The 20,902-nt window shown below is 39.4% G+C and overlaps 1 protein-coding gene across 1 annotated transcript in view; it reads right to left on the bottom strand.

Annotated features, from left to right (window-relative positions):
- GLI2 (GLI family zinc finger 2) overlaps positions 1 to 20,902 on the bottom strand; it is a 270,161-nt gene that overhangs the window by 79,998 nt on the left and 169,261 nt on the right. The window contains exon 3 of the mRNA XM_081968304.1: positions 10,936 to 11,041. Coding sequence (XP_081824430.1) covers positions 10,936 to 11,041 — 106 coding nt within the window. The remainder of the gene's footprint in view (positions 1 to 10,935; positions 11,042 to 20,902) is intronic.

Raw genomic sequence — 20,902 nt, 5'->3', positions numbered from 1 at the left:
CCAGAAAGTCACACTATACAGAAGATGTGTATTTTAAACTGACAAGATAAATATAATATTTATAGGTATACATTACTCACATGAGAATAAAAACAATCTCTGAAGCAGTTATCAGTCTTTTAATGATTCAGTTGTCTGTAACCTGTTGCATACCTGTGCATATTTTCTCAGAAGCCAGGACGACTGTAGAATTTCTCCCTTATTACACCCTTTCCTAATGCTGTATGGAATTTCCCAAATTTTTCAGTTAGGAACACTTAAAACTTTCTTTGGCTATCCCAAGTTAGAAATTATGACAGTTGCCATTTAATAAATCTAAGGAGTGACTACTTGGGGAAGGCTGTCCAATTAAATATGCCAAAGGCTCCAGTTTCATCTTCTTTCTGACCAAACATTAATATGCTACTTGGGACAATAAATTTCAGCATATGCGGACTAGAATTGGCCATATATGAACACATATTGTGATTTTCGACGCTTATACAGAATGGGCCAACCACTTTTCTATTATTTTCAGGCAGCTTAACCCAACAGTTACTCATAGTTGTGGTCTGTCATTAAGCAGTAGGTTCTGCTGTTAAACAATCCCTAATGATTGATTGGAGATGATTACTAATATTAATGACTAGCGGATTAAAATCCGCAGGGACACCTTTACTTAATTTTAGAGGAACCAGGACAGGGAATGATAGAATCCAATCCTTAATCTATTTATAGTTTAATATAATATTCCCTAGCACTCTTGAGATAGAGAACTGGTGTTAGAAGTACTGTTTCAGTTCAATGGCTTTTCAATTGGTTTTCCCACTCCTTTTACCTGAGTTATGAAGATTATAGCGACTAACAAGTATAACAGGCAGGAGAGAGAGGTCACTATAATATATATTAGAAAAACGTAACCTCCCTTCCCCAAGTTCTCTTCTTGTCAAAAGTAAAATAACATGGGCTTCAGTCTGTTTTCTTTTCTTTGTTAAGCCCTTCAGATTTTTGTTTTTGGGCTTTGTTTTGCTTTTTGCTTGACGGAGTAAAGAAAAAAAAAGTGGCAACTCTTGAGGATCTTTTCCTGTATTAAGGACTTCACCAGTCATGTAGCCCTGCAGCTTTATAGTGCTGTCTGAATAACAACAACAGAGCTGAAATTGCATCCTAAAACGTGCCAGGACATCAACCTAAAAACAATACTACCTTTCTTTTTACATTTCATGGTGTCTGACAACTTTCAACCACAGGAAAGCAGCTGCTTTGAAGACTCTCTCTCTCTCTCTCTCTCTCTCTCTCTCTCTCTCTCTCTCTCTCTCTCCCTCCCTCCCTCCCTCCCTCCCTCCCTCCCTCCCTCCCTCCCTCCCTCCCTCCCTCTCTCTCTCTCTCTCTCTCTCTCTCTCTTTTGGTCTCCAAAAAGCTGAATTAGAGTTTTTGTCAAAATCTCTTATGTGTGTATGTGCAGGAATAGGTGGGTGAAGGAAAGAAGCTCATGTGAGTAGGTAAGTTTAAATCAGGGAACATAACATAGCAATGATTAAAACAAACTTCATAAACTTGGAAACTATTATTGGCATTTGATTGGGTTGAATTGTATATAGTTCCTTTAAAAAAAAGTGTCTGATCTCATTGATTCCAAGCTGCAGGATTAAAGAAGAAATATTTCAAAATTTGGATAAAAATTTAATTTTTAGCTACCGCTTCCACTTTTTTCCTATCATGTTCTTCATAGATGTACAAATTAAACAATAAGTTAGTAGTTCACCTTCAAGGCTACCCACGTACAGAGTCTGGCAGCTTACTATTAAAGGTAATTGAAGACAATGGGTATCAAAAAAAAAGGGAACACAATTGAAGCAAATTACTCTTTGGGGGTCACATGATATCGAGGTGGATACATACTTTTGGAGGACTTTGAATATGCATAACCTTTACTAAGCCCTTTTTCTTCCTATTTCTGCATCTTACCTACTGTAAACTTAGTGGGTTACCTAAATATGTTAATGGTTATGAATGGTTGTTCTTGTTTGGCCACATAAGCATTGACATTCTGAAAATGAATCTGTAATGCTTTTTTTCTGTATGTTTGTGTGTGTGCGCATAAGCACATCTGAAAATTAAGACTGTGATGTGCTCCAGAGTTGATTCCCAAAACATGCTCCAGAACATGGGTGTTGTGTGAATATCACACCTGTCTAACAAGCCTTCAAAGCAGCTGTCTCTTTTCCTAGGGAAATCTTATTTATAGTATTGCTTATTTTAACTAACCTAACATTGTCTGTTTGTTTATTATTTTGAAATAGATCCACACAACGTATTCTTAAGTAATCCCAAGAAAGGAAAACCCATAGGGGGTGCTAAATCATTTCAATGGAATTAGTGTTTAAGAACATCGATATAATAAATGTTAATAAAAACAGTGCAACGTGATCTACCTTGTTAAGCTTCACCACTGAATCATTCCACCAACGTCCTTGCTTTCTGATGTGCAATTCTATATTGCTTTTGTCCACGAATGCTTACATACTTTACTTTCCCTAACATTTCTGAGAATAACTGTGGAACAGACCTTCTGCAATTGTATTGAAATTCGGTTAGAACATTTAATCAGTGGAACGAAGTTCTGAGTGCTCCAACATTGAAGGTTCTTAAGAAGAGTTTGGACAGCCATTTTCTAAAATGGTATAGGGTCTCCTGATTGAGCAGGGGATTGGATTAGAAAACCTCAAAGGTCTCTTCCAACTGGTTATTCTATTACTATTCTATTTTTTATAGTACAGACCAGAGATGGTATTCTGCCAGTTCATCCCAGTTTGGGCGAACTGATAGCGGCGCTGGGAGGCTCCGCCCACCTGCCCAGACATCATCATGGATGCTCTGCGTACGCGCAGAAGGTTCTGCACATGCGCAGAAGCGCTGTGTGTGAGCAAAGCAAGCACACACACACTCATGCTCCCTGTTCCGAACCGGTTGCGAAGATAAGATTTCATGCCTTTACTTGCCATGCCCACTGTGGAAAAATCAATTCACCCTTTTGAAGATTCAAAGAGGATTGCATCTAATACCAGATTGGGAGCAGGGCAATATGCCACAGGAGTAAATTTGAATCTATTTAAAACATTTGCATACTGCTTCCCCTAAAAAAAAAAAACCTCAACTCAGATTACAATGCTACTGAGTATTGTAAGTACAATACTATTCAGCTAATATACCATTAGCTTTGGAATCAAGGTGAAAGGGAAGGGAAGCCTTCTCTTCACTTTCGGTTATCCCTGGTTCCATACTCAATTTGGGGCATGAGTTCTAGAGGGAAGGCTCAATTTCTCTGGCCTTTCAAGCCATTTTGCTCTTGATTCCTGGGTCCCTGCTAATGAACAGCCTGCAACGTGATGGTGAAAAACAGTTAATAGGGATTTTGGAGGCTGTCCAGGAGAAGTGATATTCAGCCAGTTCTAACAGGTTCTAGAGAACTGATAGCAGAAATTTTGAGTAGTTTGGAGAACCGGGAAATAGGAAAGCAGGTTAGTGGGGTGGGGAGGGAATGGGGATTTTGCAGTATCCTTCCCCTGCCACGCCCATAAAGCCCCACCCACAAAGCCAGGCCACAACCACAAAGCCATGCCCACAAAGCCACACCCACAGAACTGGTAGTAAAAATTTTTGAATCTCACCACTGTTCTCCAGAAAATTGTGTTCCTGAGAGGAACATGTAGGATGCTTGAGCTTTGTTTGGATAATGGAACATTCTTGAAACATAACAAAGGAAAGAGGGGGGGAGTATCCTCTCTCGCCCAATGAAAGAAATTGCAATTGCAAATCTATTTACCTGCTACCCATTTAGTAACTGGATGTAAACATGCCCTTTGAGCACAGCTCTAATTTGGGGTCACTTTCTCAATGCATGAAATCAACTTTCCTTGTGTACCTCCAGCTGAACCCATTCTCTCAACAGCTGGGATGGACTAACTCCCACTCATTAGGCTATATGCAAACAGTGATAAAAGGGAATATAGAGTCCTGTTATGTTGAGGAGCTAAAAAACAAACCCTTGACACAAGCAGCAGGCAGATAATAAGACTCTGTGGTTGACAACAAATAAGACTACACTTAATTTGCGGTGCAGTGTTCGTGTAATTAGATACATTTGGAACAGGCAAGAAAGTCGACAGCTAGAATATGGTCATGATGAATTGGGAGAGCCTCTTTTGGGCTCTGATCATATTAATCATAAAAGCCCAAGCTTCGTGACTTCATTTTTCTTTAAAATATAAGACTTTCTTGGTTTCCCATAGGTAAAGTATGAAGGAGTTTGGGAACAAAATTTCCTACTGAGAATTTAGCCAAACACATTTGATGCAATGTCAGTTTTGTACTTAAAACCCATGTTTTCTATTAATTCTTGGCTTATGATGGATCTTCTTGTGATCTTTGAAGGCTTCACAGGTTTAATACAGGATTGCCAAAAAGTATTGTGCAGGGGTGGGTTGCTGCTGGTTTTACTACCGTTTTGCAATCTGTGTGTGCGCTATTCAATGTAAATTATGCTTCGTGCATGCGCAGAACAATTTACAGTGAACTGCGCACGCGTGGTCACTAAAAAACAAAATGGTGGTGGCCCAGCGGCAGCGAGGAAACCGCTTTGGGGCATGGGAGGCCTGGGCCTCTGCCGGTTCTGCGACCCAGGCCTTAATTCCACTACCAGTTTGGCTGAACCATGCCAAACCGGGAGCAGCCCATCTCTGGTATAGTTGTATCCATATGCCTATCATTTCTGAAATAACCTTCACAATTCTGAAAAAGGACTCAATTTTCATCTTTACATCAGCCAATGACAATGTCTAGTGTAGAACATTTTGAAGTAAGAAAGTATCTACTGAAATGATATACAATAAAGTTAAATTTATGAAATAAACCAAAATTAGAAATGTAGCTACTCTTTCCATATCTTGATGATCCTAGTTTCATCTTCAGTGATGTTCTGAGCCAGCATGATATAATAGTGGAGGTGTTGGACACATCTGGGAGATCAAGGTTTAAGCCCATCCTCGTCAATAAAAGCTTCCCTTTGAGCTAGTTTCTCTCTCTCTCTCTCTCAGTTCAACCTATTCCACAGGATTGATGTTGAGGGGGGAAATGGAATGAAAAAGCAATGTATATGCTGCCTTGAGCTCCTGAAGGAATGTGGGAATATAACTAAAATAAAATCAAGCAATAAACAAACAACCTAGCTTGGAGCTTCCCATGAGCATGGCTTTGGGTACTGGAATTCCAGGCCAGTGTTTTTTAAACTTTTGCTTGACTCCTTCCCATATAGATATAGGTCTTTAAATTAATCCACCTCCTCAGCACTGCTCATGATGCAGCTTTATTATGAATCATACTGGAATGGCCTGCCACTGGTTGATTTTTTTTTGGTGGGAATTGGTGTGTGTGTGTGTGTGTGTGTGTGTTTAATGATGTCCCAGTCCCTTCTGCTGCCTTATGAATAGCCGTAGTGGTGCAGTGGTTAGAATGCAATACTGCAGGCTACTTCTGCTGACTGTTGATTGTCATCAGTTTGGCAGTTTGATTCTCACAAGCTCAAGGTTGACTCAGCCTTCCATCCTTCTGAGATTGGTAAAATGAGGAGCCAGATTGTTGGGGAAAATATGCTGACTCTGTAAAACTGCTAGAGTGGACTGTAAAGCACTGTAAAGCTTATATAAGCATAAGTGGTATTAATTTCCAAGCATTACCCAGGACAAATGCTTAGCTTTTCCAATTTTGGTTAAGACTGGAAGTAAAGAAACAAAACAACTGCTGTCCCCCTCCCCCCAATTTGGATTCATTTTGGTCTAATGGAATCATTTCTTCACAGGTTTATTACATTAAAATCTTACTGTAATTGTAACTGAATCCATCTACTGGTCATCCTCTTCTCCTTCCTTCCACCTTTCCCAGAATTAGACCCTTTTCTGGAGAGCTGGATCTTTAAATAATGTGCTCAAGATATGATAATTTGAGTCTGGTTTCCATTGAGAATTCTGGGTTGATTTATTCAATGATCTATCAATTTGTTTTCTTGAATGTCCATAGTATTCTCAAGTTCTTCCCCAACACCAGAGTTCAAAGCCATCAATATTCTTCCTAACCTGCCACTTTAAAGTCCAATTTTGATTCCATAGATTGTGAAGTTGAAATACCTGAAAGGTCTTTCCTTTATAAAGGAATTCTTCTAGGTACACCTATTACTTGAACTGATGTTTGTTTTTCTAATCGTTATCTATACTCCTAAACCCACTGAGATTAATATCAATATTAATTTGAAATATTTATCAATAAAGATTTTTTTACAAGAACTATTCCAGGGTAATACTCTATCATCAGCATAACAACAGGTTGTGTTTTTTTATGGCCAGATAACAGGAGAGTCAACAGGAGAGTTAATTTATAGTAGCCAAAAATAACAAACAACCTGGTACCAGCTTTCGATTAAAAGACATAAATATCTCATGAAGTGAGTTTTGATTCACAAAAGATTGTGCCATTTAATAAAATAGGTTCATCTGAAAATGTTCTACTAGGCTTCTAATTTTATACCCAGAATCAGGGGTGGGTTCTGGCTTCTGTTACTGCTGGTTCACTCAGGGAAGCACTTGAAGTGCGCATGCGCAGAAGCAAAAAACAAGATGGCGGCACCTTCAGCACCACTGATAGAACCGGTTCGGGCACAGGCCTGGATGAGTTACGACCTACTTGGCCAAACTGGGCCAAACCGATAGGGAACCACCCAGAATGTCCTTCAATTGTTGGCGAACAGTTCCAATGACAAAATAAATATAACTGCCATATAGCAAGCTTAAATGTTTTGCTTTTGAAAAAATGAAATAAAGTGAGAGAAACTTAACTGGAAAGAAGTAATCTCTTGAGAATTTACTACAGAGCAGATTACCAAAATAGTTATTTTGAATCCAAATATCTTTATATATTTATTTATTAAGTGTATTTATTTAAATAAAGTATTTAAAGTATATTTTTATAAATTTATAAATTATATATTATAAAATAAATAAAATATTTAATTCTTAAAATAAAAATGTTTTTTAAAATAAAAAAAAATCCATAGAAAGATCACGTAGGGGTTGAACTTCTTCATGCAGTGAATAAGACAGTGTGGTATAGTCATCCTGGCAGAACGTGAAAAGTCTATGTAAAGAACCTCAAAAACTACTGAAAATGCAAGTTTTAAAAGACAAAAGAGGCCCCAGCCATCTAATTGACTTAATGAAACAAATCCAACTGCCCAGGGCTCTCTCACAGAATTTCTTTTGAGGAGAAGAAGAAGGCTAATCCAGTGGTGAAATACAATTTTTTTTTAACCACTGGTTCTGTGGGTGTTGCTTGGTGGGCGTGGCAGGGGAAGGATTCTGCAAAATCCCTATTCCCACCTCACTCCATGGGAAGGATATTGCAAAATCCCCATTCCCACCCCACTCTAGGGCTAGCCAGAAGTGGTATTTGCCCGTTTTCCAAACTATGCAAAATTTCCGCTACCGGTTCTCCGGAACCTGTCAAAACCTGCTGAATTTCACCCCTGGGCTAATCAGATTTATTTTGCTGGTGCTCCTCTTATTGTGGATTCATCTGGAGCAGAGGACCACGATGGAATTCTTCCATATTCATATTTCTATTTCGGACCTGTTGTCCTATCAGTTTGTATCTACAGGGTGTGTTCTGGCTCACTCTTGGCCAGGTTTTTCTATTAGCACACATACAGGACTGTTCTTAGGTTGTTTTCAGTCTGGAATGAATGAAAGCCATGCTCTCTGACTTCCACACTACATTTTCTGCCAACGAGACAGAAAAGGCCTCTCATTCCTAACAGCTTCTTGCTATGGGCCTACCAGTACCAAAGTAAACTGAAAATGTTGATGTCACTTTTTAAAACAGTTAAAAACAACATTTTATTTATATTTGGCTGCAACTTCGTGACTAAATAATAAATCTGGTTAAACATGTACATTTCAATTGGGGAGAGGAATTCCGCTAGGTGAGCTGGCCTATGCTGATGCCTTCATCTTTTTAATCAAACCAGTTATTAGCAATGAGTGCAGCTACTCTTGTGGGGCATTGAGTCTTTAGAGGCTGGAAATTAGTAGCATTATATATCACCAAAGAGAGTTTCTGCTTAATAAGATAATACGTAATAGACCACTGGTTGATTTATTGTGTATTTCAGGACAATTGGTCTCAGTGGTTCATTGATTAACTAGATTCCCATCTAATAAAATTAATCAATGAACCCTCTGAATTTCTGGGATAAATGTGTAGTAAGGAAGGCACAACAACAACAACAACAAGGCTATTAGAGATCCCTAGTGTTTATTTCAGTTTAAGATCAATACTGACAATGTTGGTTTATTTATTTAAAACATTTGTATAGTTGCCCATGTTATAACCAACTCTGGGTAGCTCCCAATCAAAAGTTAAAGCAGCATACACAATTATAAAACTAAGCACATGAAAACATTAAAAATGACAGAAAACTGCTGCTGCTGCACATATTTGTGATGCTTCTTACTAATTTCTGATTTGTAATTCTTAATGATATTTTTTTTTCTAGAGGTTTAAAAACAAGAGGTTTGTTTTTATTCACTTGCATGGGATTTGCAGGATTCACCTGGATACTCTGGAGGGCTCCAATCTGTTCACTCTTCATATTCAGAATAATTTTCAGAGAATGAGGACTCCGAGACAAGCCTATTCTCGGATAAATTGGAATGAACTCTAGGGAGATTTTGTGACGGAAAAGGGAATACCCAAGATTGGAGAATGTTTGTTTCTATACAAATAAAGCATCTAGCAGTTTCTAATCTTATGAGCACTCTAAATTACAGTACAATTCAATAAGACTCAATACTAGGAACTGCTGGATGCTTTATTTGTAAAGCAATAAACATTCTCCAATACTAGGTACCCTCTTTTCCTTCACAAAACTAAAAGTTTATAGCATTCTCTCTGCTGTCTCACATGCAATAATGCTGCTTAGGTTTTATTAATGATCTGCCCTCAGAATGATGGGACGTTTTGCTGCAGCAATCAAGAAGTTTGCTAGGCGGCTGTGATAAACCCACCGAGGGATACTCTGAACAGCCAGAGAAGCACATTCTGTCCCAGGCACTGTGCCTGGTATTTCTGTGCAACAATAAAGCAGTTAGTACCCTTTTCAAAGCCCTCCGCAGCTCTTCATTGCATGAAATTGCCCAGCTGTCAGGACTTCAGACTGCCTTCATCCTCACAGCAGTTCCTCTTCTTTAAAAAAAAAAAAAGACGGGGGGGGGGGATATCCGGAAACAGCATTCCAGAAGAGAAAGGGGGAGGAAAACCCTCTCAGCTGCGCGGCTCTTCATTATACCGTGATGAAAAGAGGGTTCTTTACCGCCACTCCGATTGCTACAAGATTTTGAAGCAGCTAAGGAGCCCCTTGATGCCTCTCGAGAGAGACTTTTCTCTCTCTCTCTCTCTCTCTCCAAAGTCTTGTGTTGCTTTACAGCAAATCCTTCTCTGTCACTTGCTGGTGAGAAAGACTCAGAAATACAAATTCATCGGAAAGGTTGGCGTGCCTCTGAGACACCAAAGAAGGTTTTTGCAATATTGATGAATGGTAGGTTCTAATCCAGAGTTGACTGGAGTAGAAAGCGCAAACAAGTTCATCTATATGGCAAGTGTATTGTGCCATACAGAAAAAAGAGGCTACAATACGATGCTAGGTACCTGCTCGGATAATTGAGAACCTCAATGGTTGGTTGCTGCTGTTTAAGTTTGGTAGACTGTATGGTTTCAAAAGCAATCCTGAAAGCAAAATTGCCTAAAATCTCAAAGACAGAAAGATAAATATTTCCAGCCTTTATTGCCCGTGCAGTTCCACATCACTCTATTTGCCTTGGCAATGCAGAATGAAGCATGCAAATAGGATTGAAATGATCAATACTTCTATGCCCACAGCATCAACCATTCAGGGGAAAAGTACTTTTTGTGCACAATTCTTACAAGCTACAGAATTCATTTTTCCAAAAGTATAATGTGGGAATATGTACGTAATTGCAGCAGGTTAATGGATTACCAGAGGGAACGGTTGTTTCTAGTCAAAGCAGCACCAAATAATCCATGTTCTGGATTATTATCATCCCACAAATTCCATGGGATAATCTCTTGCATCCAGATTTAAATTTTGCTGTAGATTGCAGTGAATGGCACTGATGCAGTCATCCACACCAAACTCTTAAATTCACTGTAGCACAAGGGCTTATTTGCAGCAATTTGAGTATTTGTGTAATCCATTCAATTTATGTAAATTACTAGAAAGAACAAGCAAATGAAAAACCTGAGATTCCTGTGACAATAGCTTAGCCCCAGCCACTGAGTCAACCCAAAATTATATTCACATCCCCAACAAAAAGGACTAGAAACTTGCCTTTTGATAAGAAGACTGTGTATCCTTGGAATGTTAGATTATGAATCAATGCACTCAGACACAATGATGTGATCTCCCTTCTAACAATCACACAGATGACCAACCATGGAGTTATTGACAATGGAATGACATCTTATATATAAAATGCATATCACTTTGATTTATACAATGTAATGTTTCCAAATCTCAGGGACATTCAGATTAGGAAATATATATATAGAGAGGAAACAGTAATAGGTTCTGACGAAGCGAAGAATACAATGAGTTGGTCACTGAATAAAAATGCCTTACTTGCTACACTAGCTCAAGCCTTCCCCTTATTTGCCCATCAGAGATGTTATCTTACAATATAGCTCCCATATGCTCCAGAAGTTCAGCCAAAGGCTTTTGAGAAACCCTTTTAGCCTTTCTAAAGGGAAAGGCAGCCGTAACAGATGTATTTCTTCTCTACATCATAAAACGCAAGAAAGGCTATGCTATAAAAGTGAACTTGCAAGACTTACCCATGAATCGCATGAAGGGAGTGAGGTTCATAATGGTATCTTCCTTCTTGGTGACGCATGTCAATTGGCAAAGGAGAATGGAAGGCTGGAAAAATGTGCTGTGGAACTGTGGATGGGGAAAAAAAAAGAAAAAAAAGAACTTCAAAAAAAAGAAAAGAAAAAGAGCACGCTTCTTCTTCACCGTATCTTATTTTATTTTTTTTAAACCCATAGTTTCAAAGGCAGTAAAGCTCCATGCATTTTAGAGCAAGTGCGAGGCAGACAAGGGGTCTTAGTGATAGCAGCCCTAGAGTACACCAGAGAAGTGGAATGAATAAATAATCAAAGTCATGGGGAGAAATCCTACATCTTCGACATAAAAGATCTCCTACAGGGTTTTTGACAAAGACAAGCAACTAAAGGCTCTTTGAACTCAGGGAGATGATACGAAGCACCAAGGAATGCTAGACTCCTAACACAAATCAGAGTTGACAGAGCTTGGCAGAAGCCACATCATTTCCACTGCCAGGAATGGCTGCTGAAGCACCTTCCCCTAAAAGGTGACTGTGTGTGCGCACGCACCATGCACACATACACAAATACTCACATAAACATAGTATGAAACTTGGAAATATTTACCTAGCTATGGAAAAACAAGCAGTGAAATGTGAAGTCTGTGTATCAGAAGCACTGGCTAGAGATGACCTGCAGCTCCAGCTCTGAAAAAGCAGCCTGAATTGGCCTTATTGTTTTCATTCATAAATGTGCTTCCAAAGAAAGTGGCCTGAAAACGCTCTGATTTAGAAGAACTATTGCAATATTTATTAGTGCTCCCCAAAGTAAAGCCATGAGTGCAGATGAGAGTTGTCCAATAAATGGGAATTTCAGGAGGTCAAGCTTCACACTGCATATCTGCCCCACTCAATTACCCATTGAGTAATATCCCAAGTAGATTTAATTTATAGATTTTCAAATAATATACATTTACACAACTGGGCTTAATCATTTTATTAATCAAATTAATTTATTAATCAAATCAAATTGAAATAGTTACCCATTTCACCAAAGGCAGTACTGAACAATCAGATAAAGAACATAAAAGCAAATATTAAAATGTGAGACTCTTAAAAATTCAGGGAAAATGTATAAAGTCAATTTATTTTATCAGGGCTAAGAGGAAAATAGTTTTTAATCTGATTTCTCTTACTAAACGGTTTCTGACAAGGAATGACTGACAAAGCTTATGGGTTGTGTTTTTTTAATATGAGATATGAATATGAAAGGGAAGGCAGATAGTTATATTTAGAGATGGTGACAAGCTCTTAAAATTGTAGAGTTGGGTATCATCCTCACATTGGTGATACTGGACCTGAAACTGATAAATAACTCTGGGCAGCCTCCAAGTGAGAAACCATGGGTGAAAATCCCCCCTCCTGTCAACACTCTTTGGACCAACCACTGAGGATGGTGGTGAATGATTGCAGCATAGGGTCCTCCACTCCAAGCCAAGCTGATTCAAAAAGATGGTTGAAAAATAGCTGAGAGATCAAGGAACACGAGGATGGATGTAGCACCATCATCCCAGCTATGCCATAGGTCATTGACAAGCAAGACCACTGTTAAGCAAGACCAGATATTTGTACTACTGTATATCATGACCTCAAACCTGACAGAAGAGGGCCAGATAGTCTGTTTCCTGTATAGCCCTCTGCAACTGCTGTCTGACCACTTTCAAGAGCCTTATACCACCGTCTCCCTCAAGGCCAGGAGGACTCAAAGAGGCTGATATCTTTGGTTAGATCTAGACATGGGCCACCTCCAGACCACCTTAACAACTGAGGTGGGACTTGGGTGTAACAGTCAATTGGCTAAACTTACAGTCCATTTCAACAGGACTCCATAGAATCTTAGTTCAGATAACATCATAAGACTTCATTTTTAAAGAAGAGATTGGACGGCGACTTGTCTGAAATGGTATAGGGCTTGGGCTAGAAGACATCCAAGGTCCCTTCTAACTCTACTATTTTGTTATTGTGTTACCTGTGCCTAAAACTATTTTATTAAGATTGGCTAAAAAGTATCTTGTAAGTCTGAATTTGCTTCTGCCCCTCTCTCTTTTATCTTCATGTAAATTTGGTGGTTGCTTATCTGAGACACTTTTGAACTGCCCCCACCCCCCTCAATTGGGTGCCTACATAGTTTATCTACGAGTTGTCTTGAGAACAGCTCTTCCATTTCTCTGTCAAGGCCATCTCCATTACTCTCCACATTGCCCCAGACAACTCACTCGGACCTGCCTGCCAGAGTCTCTCTCCAAGTGAATGTAACTGACTATCTGTCAGACAGTGAACATTTCTCACTGTGGCACTAATGGTGGTCTTGTAGCCAATGCCTCCCCAGGTCACTTTAAACAGCAGCATGGATCACTCTAAACAGGGTTACAGGGTAGCCATCAGAATATGCTCTAAGGTGGAGAAATAGTAATGTTTCACCAACCTTGCTACTACAGTGAGACCTGAAAATAGGCTCTTACTCTGGTTGAATTTATCTTTTACTTGGATCCAGAAAACCATTGTGAACCCAGGATTAGCACAGAGAGGGTGCATCGGAGTAATCCATACCAAAACCTCAGACATACATCAAATCCAGGGTGCAACTAGGGCCAAGCTGTCCACCAGATGCTTAAGGACAATTCCAAGCTCCCTCTAGAATTGGAGAGAGTCCAGCATTTAGCAGTAGGAATAGCACATAGACTTACTGTATATATCTCTCCATGGTGCTCTACAGCACTCTCTGGGTTGTTTACAATGTCAGCATATTGCCCCCAACAATTTGGGTCCTCATTTTACTGACCTCAGAAAACTGAGTCAACCCTGAGCTCAACCCATCAGGATTCAACTCCAGGCTGTGGGCAGAGGTTGCCTGCAATACTGCACTTAACCACTGTGCCACCAGCATTTGTCTAACTCAGGGGTATCAACTCGTGGCCCGAGTGCCGGATACATCACGTGCTGGCCACCCCCACCCCTGATTTAGTGAAAGGGGAAAAAGTTGTGATATGTCACGTGACGACAATCTGTCATTGCGAGTTTGACACCCCTGGTCTAACTGAACAGGCCTATCTACCTAAAATAATTTAAATTGCCCTTATTTGATTTATCTCTGTCCAAATATGAAGCTTAGGTATCAGAAGGTAAATGAAATGCCAATACCATTCATTAAGAAAAAGTAGTAAATGTTCTTGAGAAGGGCATGGAATAGTGGGATTGTGGAATAGTGGAATACATATTTTCACAGAGGACTACTGTGTTTACCTGAAAATAAGACAGGGTCTTATTTTCTTTTGACACCCGAAATAAGCACTTGGCCTTATTTGTGGGGAGGTCTTATTATTTTTGAGGTGCAGGAGGCGGCGAGCATGGCCACCTCATGGTTTTTGCTATGTTGCAATATTTTCAGGGAGGGTCATTTGAGGGGGGGTATTTTAGTGCATGCGCTCAAAAGCCCAACTGAGCTTATTATTCAGGGAAACAGGGTATTGTTTTACTCCTAGAAAGACAATGTGGGATGATGAAGAAGGGGTATTTTTTTCTTTAAACAAAACTCTGGCATTCTCTCTCCCTCTCCCTCCCTCCCTCCCTCCCTCCCTCCCTCCCTCCCTCCCTCCCTCTCTCTCTCTCTCTGTATTAAGCTGCACAGTTACCTCTGGCTTTCAGTATGCAGACAAAGTATAATTAGCAACCACATTATTATCTTTGTTGGAGTAAAGTACATACATTACTCACTGGGCATATTTTGTAAACTACTTCAAATAAGTAATTTTACTTTAAATGTTATTAAATGTAAGCCCCTAATGGAGTTTTGATCACAGGTTAAGTCAGAGCAACTGTAAATTAGTTGACTTTCCTCCCTGTGTTCTCATTCTTAGTCAGATGAGGGTTCTGCAGATGGGTTTCCCAGCGTGTTAATATTCAGTGTGGTAATTGTGACTTCATCTGAGGAGAATCCCACAGGCAGACCAAGGCGATATGCTCTGTCATGCGGCTGTGACCCAGCTCCCTCCCACTTTGTCTGAGACCTTCTCTGACCCCTTCTCTATTCTCTCCTCTGATAATACACCTCAGGTCTTTATTGACAGTGCATTAAGTTGGGTTTCCCTTTCAGAAGGGAGAGAGAGAAAGCGTGGGGTTTTTTGGATGGCGACCGATTCAACTCATTTGAAAATAGTAGATTATTCCAACACCATCATAACTATACCTAGTGAAATGAGTGCATCCAGGTCACTTTGCCATCTAGGATGGGAACTGATGCACATATGCTTGTAACCTTTCAAGGAAAACCACATGAATTCCATAGGATCAGGCATCAGTGATAAAGATTAAAAGAAAGGAAAAGATAAGAAATAATCTAAAACTAATCTACACCAATATTCTTTCCTAGACCACTCCATATCTTTCTTACAGTCCATCTTTGCTTCCATTACATGCATATCACATTTCCTAAACTATATTACCTCTTCTTCTTTAAACTTTTTTTCCTCTCTTTCTCTTTTTTTTAGGATGTCATCAATCCCTTCCAACCACAACTTCCTTGGTTTCCCCATTCCTCCCAGTTCATTCACTGTTCCTTTGTAGATACATTTTTTGATTTTATTTTCATTCATTTTCTTTTTATGGACAAAAAACAATCTAAACATGCTTCTTTTATTCTGGTCACACACTTTGTATTCTGTCTACATGCATTCAGCACCAATCCATTCTTCACCCTTTTTTTTTCCAGTTTTACCAGCTCCTGCAGTTTATGTTTCATCACATACATTCAATACTTATTTCCACATAACGCAGTGATCAGAAGTACGCTATTCTTTTTTTATTCTAATAAATATTCATTTTTTTCCACAATAGACCATATACTACCCAGTAGCATGAAACAAGTCACTGGCCAGGTTTTGTCTTCTTCTTAAGCTGTTTTTTTCTTTCATTACTAAATAATCATTCTTTAAATTCATATAGCACACTAAATGATAAAGCCTGACTTTGCACCCTCAGTTACAAACCAGAGTGGCCTGATTTACATAGTTCTCTGAGCAACAGACAAGTCTACATTTTGTTATGGTGCCATAGGTGAATCTGTCAAAGTCACACTCATGTCATGCAAACACCTGTAGAAGTTGATAGTGAGAGAATCACTAACCAGTCTTAACAGGTACAATAGTGTTGCCTTGTAAATATCCCACCCACTTCTGGAGGAAAGGCAGAATATCAGAGAAATAAAATAAATACATTTCCAGTAGGAAAAAAGGTTCAGATGAGACAGAAGGCAGTATTTCGTAGTTTAATTTCCTTTAGTGTTCTACTGCCCATAAAACAAATCAAGGTGATTTACAATTAAAAGGCAAATACTTAGCCTCACGAATACATAACATGTCATTCTCCATAGCCCAGCTTCTCCCACCATTGGCTAGGCAGAAATTGGAACTGTAGCAGTAGTCAGAAAGTTGCATGTTGTGAATTGCTGCATCAAGCAGAAATAAATAAATAAAAATGCTGTGAGAATAGAGTGCCCTTCATGTTGTTCTTTGCTAGGCTAAAAGTGGACATTTGACCTCTGTTTTTAAAAACAAGCCTACTAGAAGGGGCTGTTAACTGATTCAGATTCATTTGTACAAATGCAGAGATATAAATAGAGCATTTGTGAGTGGCTGCAACAACTCCTTAAACAACTTTTCATTTCTTAGGATCTTAACTTTTTGCAGTTGAACTGAATATGCTGCTCAATTTGACTCTCCTAACCATCCATTTCACGTGAGGCTTTGTTGAAATTATTTGTACAATATTGTGGATGTGGAAGAAGACCATTCAAATGTGCTTGTAGTTGATCTCTTTCTAAAAATGCTTTAGGCCTTTGAGAAAACTCCTTTGTCACATCCTATAGGACAAGAAAGCATGTAATCAATGGGCAGCAACAAACAACAGTTAACACTAGTCAGTGCCTATTATGATAGATATGCCTTTGTTGTTGAACAAATTGTGGTAGATTAGTGTGTATACTTCACTGATGTCACAAGTCTTTTGGCCTTGCCATCACATCTCTTGTATGCACACAATCTCTATCTCACCTCACTTTAGTATTTCTGCAAATTCATGGAGGCATTCAGTCAAGGTGTTGATGTTCAGTATGGCAATGTGTAATTGCTAGAGTGCGCGCACACACACACACACACACACACACACACACATCATATCAGAGGTGGGTTGCTCCCGGTTTGGCTTGGTTCAGCCAAACCAGTAGTAGAAATCAGGCCCAGGTCACAGAACCGGCAGCGACCCAAGATTGCCATGCCCCGAACCAGTTCCCTCGTTGCCGTCATTTTGGTTTTTAGAGACTGTGCATCTGCAGTTCATTGTAAATTGTTCTGTGCATGCACGAAGAACAATTTACATTGAACAGCGCATGCGCAGTAGTAAAACCAGCAGCAACCCACCCCTGCATCATGTATATAAATGTGTCAAGGATTTTTTTCTATAGGAGTCAGCAACTGTAGCTGTGACATGGTAGGAAAACTGGGCGTTCACAGTTTACGGAATTATAAGATGTTTTCAGTCTAATCATTCTTTTGAAGAGAGGCTAATCTTTTATCCACTGGGAAGGGGCAGCACCTATTGGTTTTGCTACAACAAAAGTATGTTTTCAAGTCTACCAGTTTTTTAACTGGTAAAGAAGGGAATTCTGCACTAGTTTTCCACTCTTGTATATATATTTCCAACTCTTGATGCTAAAAACTCTATAAGCAGGAATTGGTTTGGCATTGAGATTGGCCTAAAAATGTTTTGCTCTTGTAAAACTGGACTGTAAATGAGATTTTGTTTTTATTTGACATCAAATAGGCTCATGCTGCATTTTTGGTTTGGGAAGATTTTGGCTGCATCTTTATTTAAAAGATTCCTACTACACAAGCCCTTTGAGTAATATCAGATTAATGTGTAGACAGAAACCAGAGTGTGTATACGTGTCTGTAAATTCATAATACATTAATATTAATGTATTTTTCCTTTCTTTAGTGGGTTTAACAGTTATTCCACTGTATATTGATACTGGGCATGTTGCAAAAAATTGATGTGATAGTACAATCATGTACACAACTAGGAGTCTGATGAGCCTCTTAATGGAATCCTGCAATGAAACTCTGAATCGTTTAATTACAGGAGATGTGAATTTCTTTCTTCTCATTCTGACTTTTCTAATCTTTTTCTTCTTTTCTCAGCAACTTGGTAGTAACTTCAGGGAGAACTCATGGGATCTTTCTCATTTTTGTTCACTAAACAGCTAAAGACCAGGATTTGAGGATTCATCCTAGTTTGAAGAAACAAAGAATTGAGAAAATATATGAACTCTATAGGTTATGAATCAATAGTGCCAACAGGACAGGCCCAAGGAGTAAAATGAGCAGGGTGATCCGGAGACCATCAAGGACTTTTCTCATATGGTAAAGTTAACTCAACTGTAACATTAGCATCCAAGAATCATCTACTTCTCCCAACCATCCAAGAACCATCTGCTTAACCCAAGCTCTGGAATGTGCAAATCTAAGAGGAGTCCAGATACCGTATCTTTTCCAATAGGAGTACCTTGGCAATAAACATGGTTGGACCTTGGAGTTTTACTGTAGTCTTTATCTTCTATCAAACTGCAGGTGGCAGCTGAGGCAGGGAGGGGTCTTTGCATGGGTTCACCTGATATGTCAATTGTGTCCTTTCCTTACGGCAGGGTCTTCAGATGGTCACTCCTTCCCTAACCATCTTACAATTCAACTACTTTGATGCTCTCTACCTTAGGATGCTTTTGAAGACCATTCAGAAGACACAGCTGATCCAAAGGTAGTAATATTGTCCCAGCTATTCTGATGTGACATGTCACTGTGGATGAGCTGCATTGATTGCCAGGTAGAATTCAAGGCTTTATAAATCTATAAGACCCTTTGTAGCATGGAGCCTGATTATCCAACACAGCATCTGCCTCCAGTTGTTTCTACCTGTTCAGTCCTCTCAGGCAGAGTGAGCATATGCCAGGTCCCCTCAATTAAAAGTTGTCATCTTGTAAGACCAAGGAAGCACATCTTCTCTGACACAGCCCTTACTGTCCGGAACAACATCCTCCAGAGTTACTCAACACTTACCCTTCAAATATTCTGGCAGTCTCTTAAGACCTAACTCTACTGCCAGACTTGGAGTTAGGATGTTTGTAGGACCCTGTCAAAATTTTATGAATGTTATTGATATTGTTTTGTCAGCCATTTTTTTTAAAAATGTGTATTTTAAATATTGTGAGATGCCACTCTTCCTTTGGAATTAGTAGCCTCAAAAATATATGTATAAGAAATAAATAAATAAAGTTCTGCCAAAGAGGAAATAACTTGTTTGTGTAAAAACCGGGCGGGTTATTACAGACAACTCTTAACTAACCATGCATGTACACAAGCATGGGCAGTTACCCTCTGATAGTTTTCTTATCTTTACCCACTGACCAAGAGAGGACATCAAAAAAGAACATACCTTAAACTGACACTAAGCAAGACCATTAACTATTGTACCAGCCTCAACAAAAAAACCAGATCTCTTGGTCATACTATATATTTACACATCTATGAACATGCTTGAACCAGGATTCAAGCCAGCTACAAACCTGATTTACCTGGTGAATAAGAATGGGCGTTTTCTTCTGGATAACTGAACCATCAACCGTTGTCACGTTTGCTTTGTTTGACAGTCTTATTTAATTCATCCCTGATACAATCTATCACAACTTTTAAGTATTCACTGCAATGTGAGGTGAGGAAATGCCATCCTCACAGTGAAAACAGTATATTCATTATTACTGGACAACTTAATCCACTTAATCTTACAGAACAGGAGATCATATCAATCCTTACAAATATCACAGAATCCTCATGTTCCAGAGCTATTTCCCAGCATCACTGGCTTACATTTTGAGACAAAGACATACTGTAGGTTTAGTTCAAAAGAATATAATGATCTAGAAGGAAGCTGAGCTCAAGGTGTGGCTGAACTCCAAATCTCATCGTCTCCGACGACTGAGGTAAACTGCCAAAATTGATTATGCAGCACCAGCAGCAACTGGAAAGCCGTAGTTTCAACATCTCTACCTTAGTGAATAGTAACCAAAAGCCAAAACGAACAGGTACATGCGTGTCTCTGAGTGAGAAACCCACATTCCAGATAGATGCTGCAGAAAATATGAGTCTAATAATGGGGTTTCCCCACAACTTCAACGTGTGGAGCTCCCCCAAGGCGTTGCCTTATATGGGGCTGTACATTATAGCTATTAATGCTGAAATCACTCAGACATAATGTGTCTGTGTTGCCTTTTAGCGGCTCCTTTTCTAGTTGAGGCTTGTATCACAAAACATTTGCCTGGAAAGTGTGATGAAGCCATGTAACCTGGCATGTCAGAGAGTTATGCCAAAGCATATTCATATTACTGCATTATAAGCAGGTTTTGTTCAGTTGTTCTGTCTGGAAACCAGCTGCTTCTGATAAAGATACCAGAGATGATAGAACAATATACTTCTTAAATAGCTTTTGTATACTCCCATTTGCTGGAGATCAGTGACACACCTTTATTCAGGTTCATTTTTTTTTTACTAAATAATTATTACACTTTAAAAACTTGGGCCTTCTGTTTTGAAAACCCAGATTAAATTCCCCAACTGTGTCACTGAATCAATATGACAAAAAAAAAAAAAAGTTGCTGCAAAAATTAATTAAGGCCTGTGATGGCGAACCTATGGCACACGTGCCACAGGTGGCACACAGAGGCATATTTGCCCGCACACGAGCCCTCAGCTCCAGTGCACATGTGCGCGCCAGCCAGCTGGTTTTCGGCCTTCCAGAGGGCTGGGGGAGGCCGTTTTCGCCCTCCCCAGGCTTCAGGAAAGCCTCCGGAGTCTGGGTAGGGCAAAAACTGCACA

The sequence above is a fragment of the Natrix helvetica genome (assembly GCF_964273705.1).
Source record: "Natrix helvetica genome assembly, chromosome: 1".
Lineage (NCBI taxonomy): Eukaryota > Metazoa > Chordata > Lepidosauria > Squamata > Natricidae > Natrix > Natrix helvetica.
This window is presented reverse-complemented; position numbering and strand designations above follow the sequence as displayed.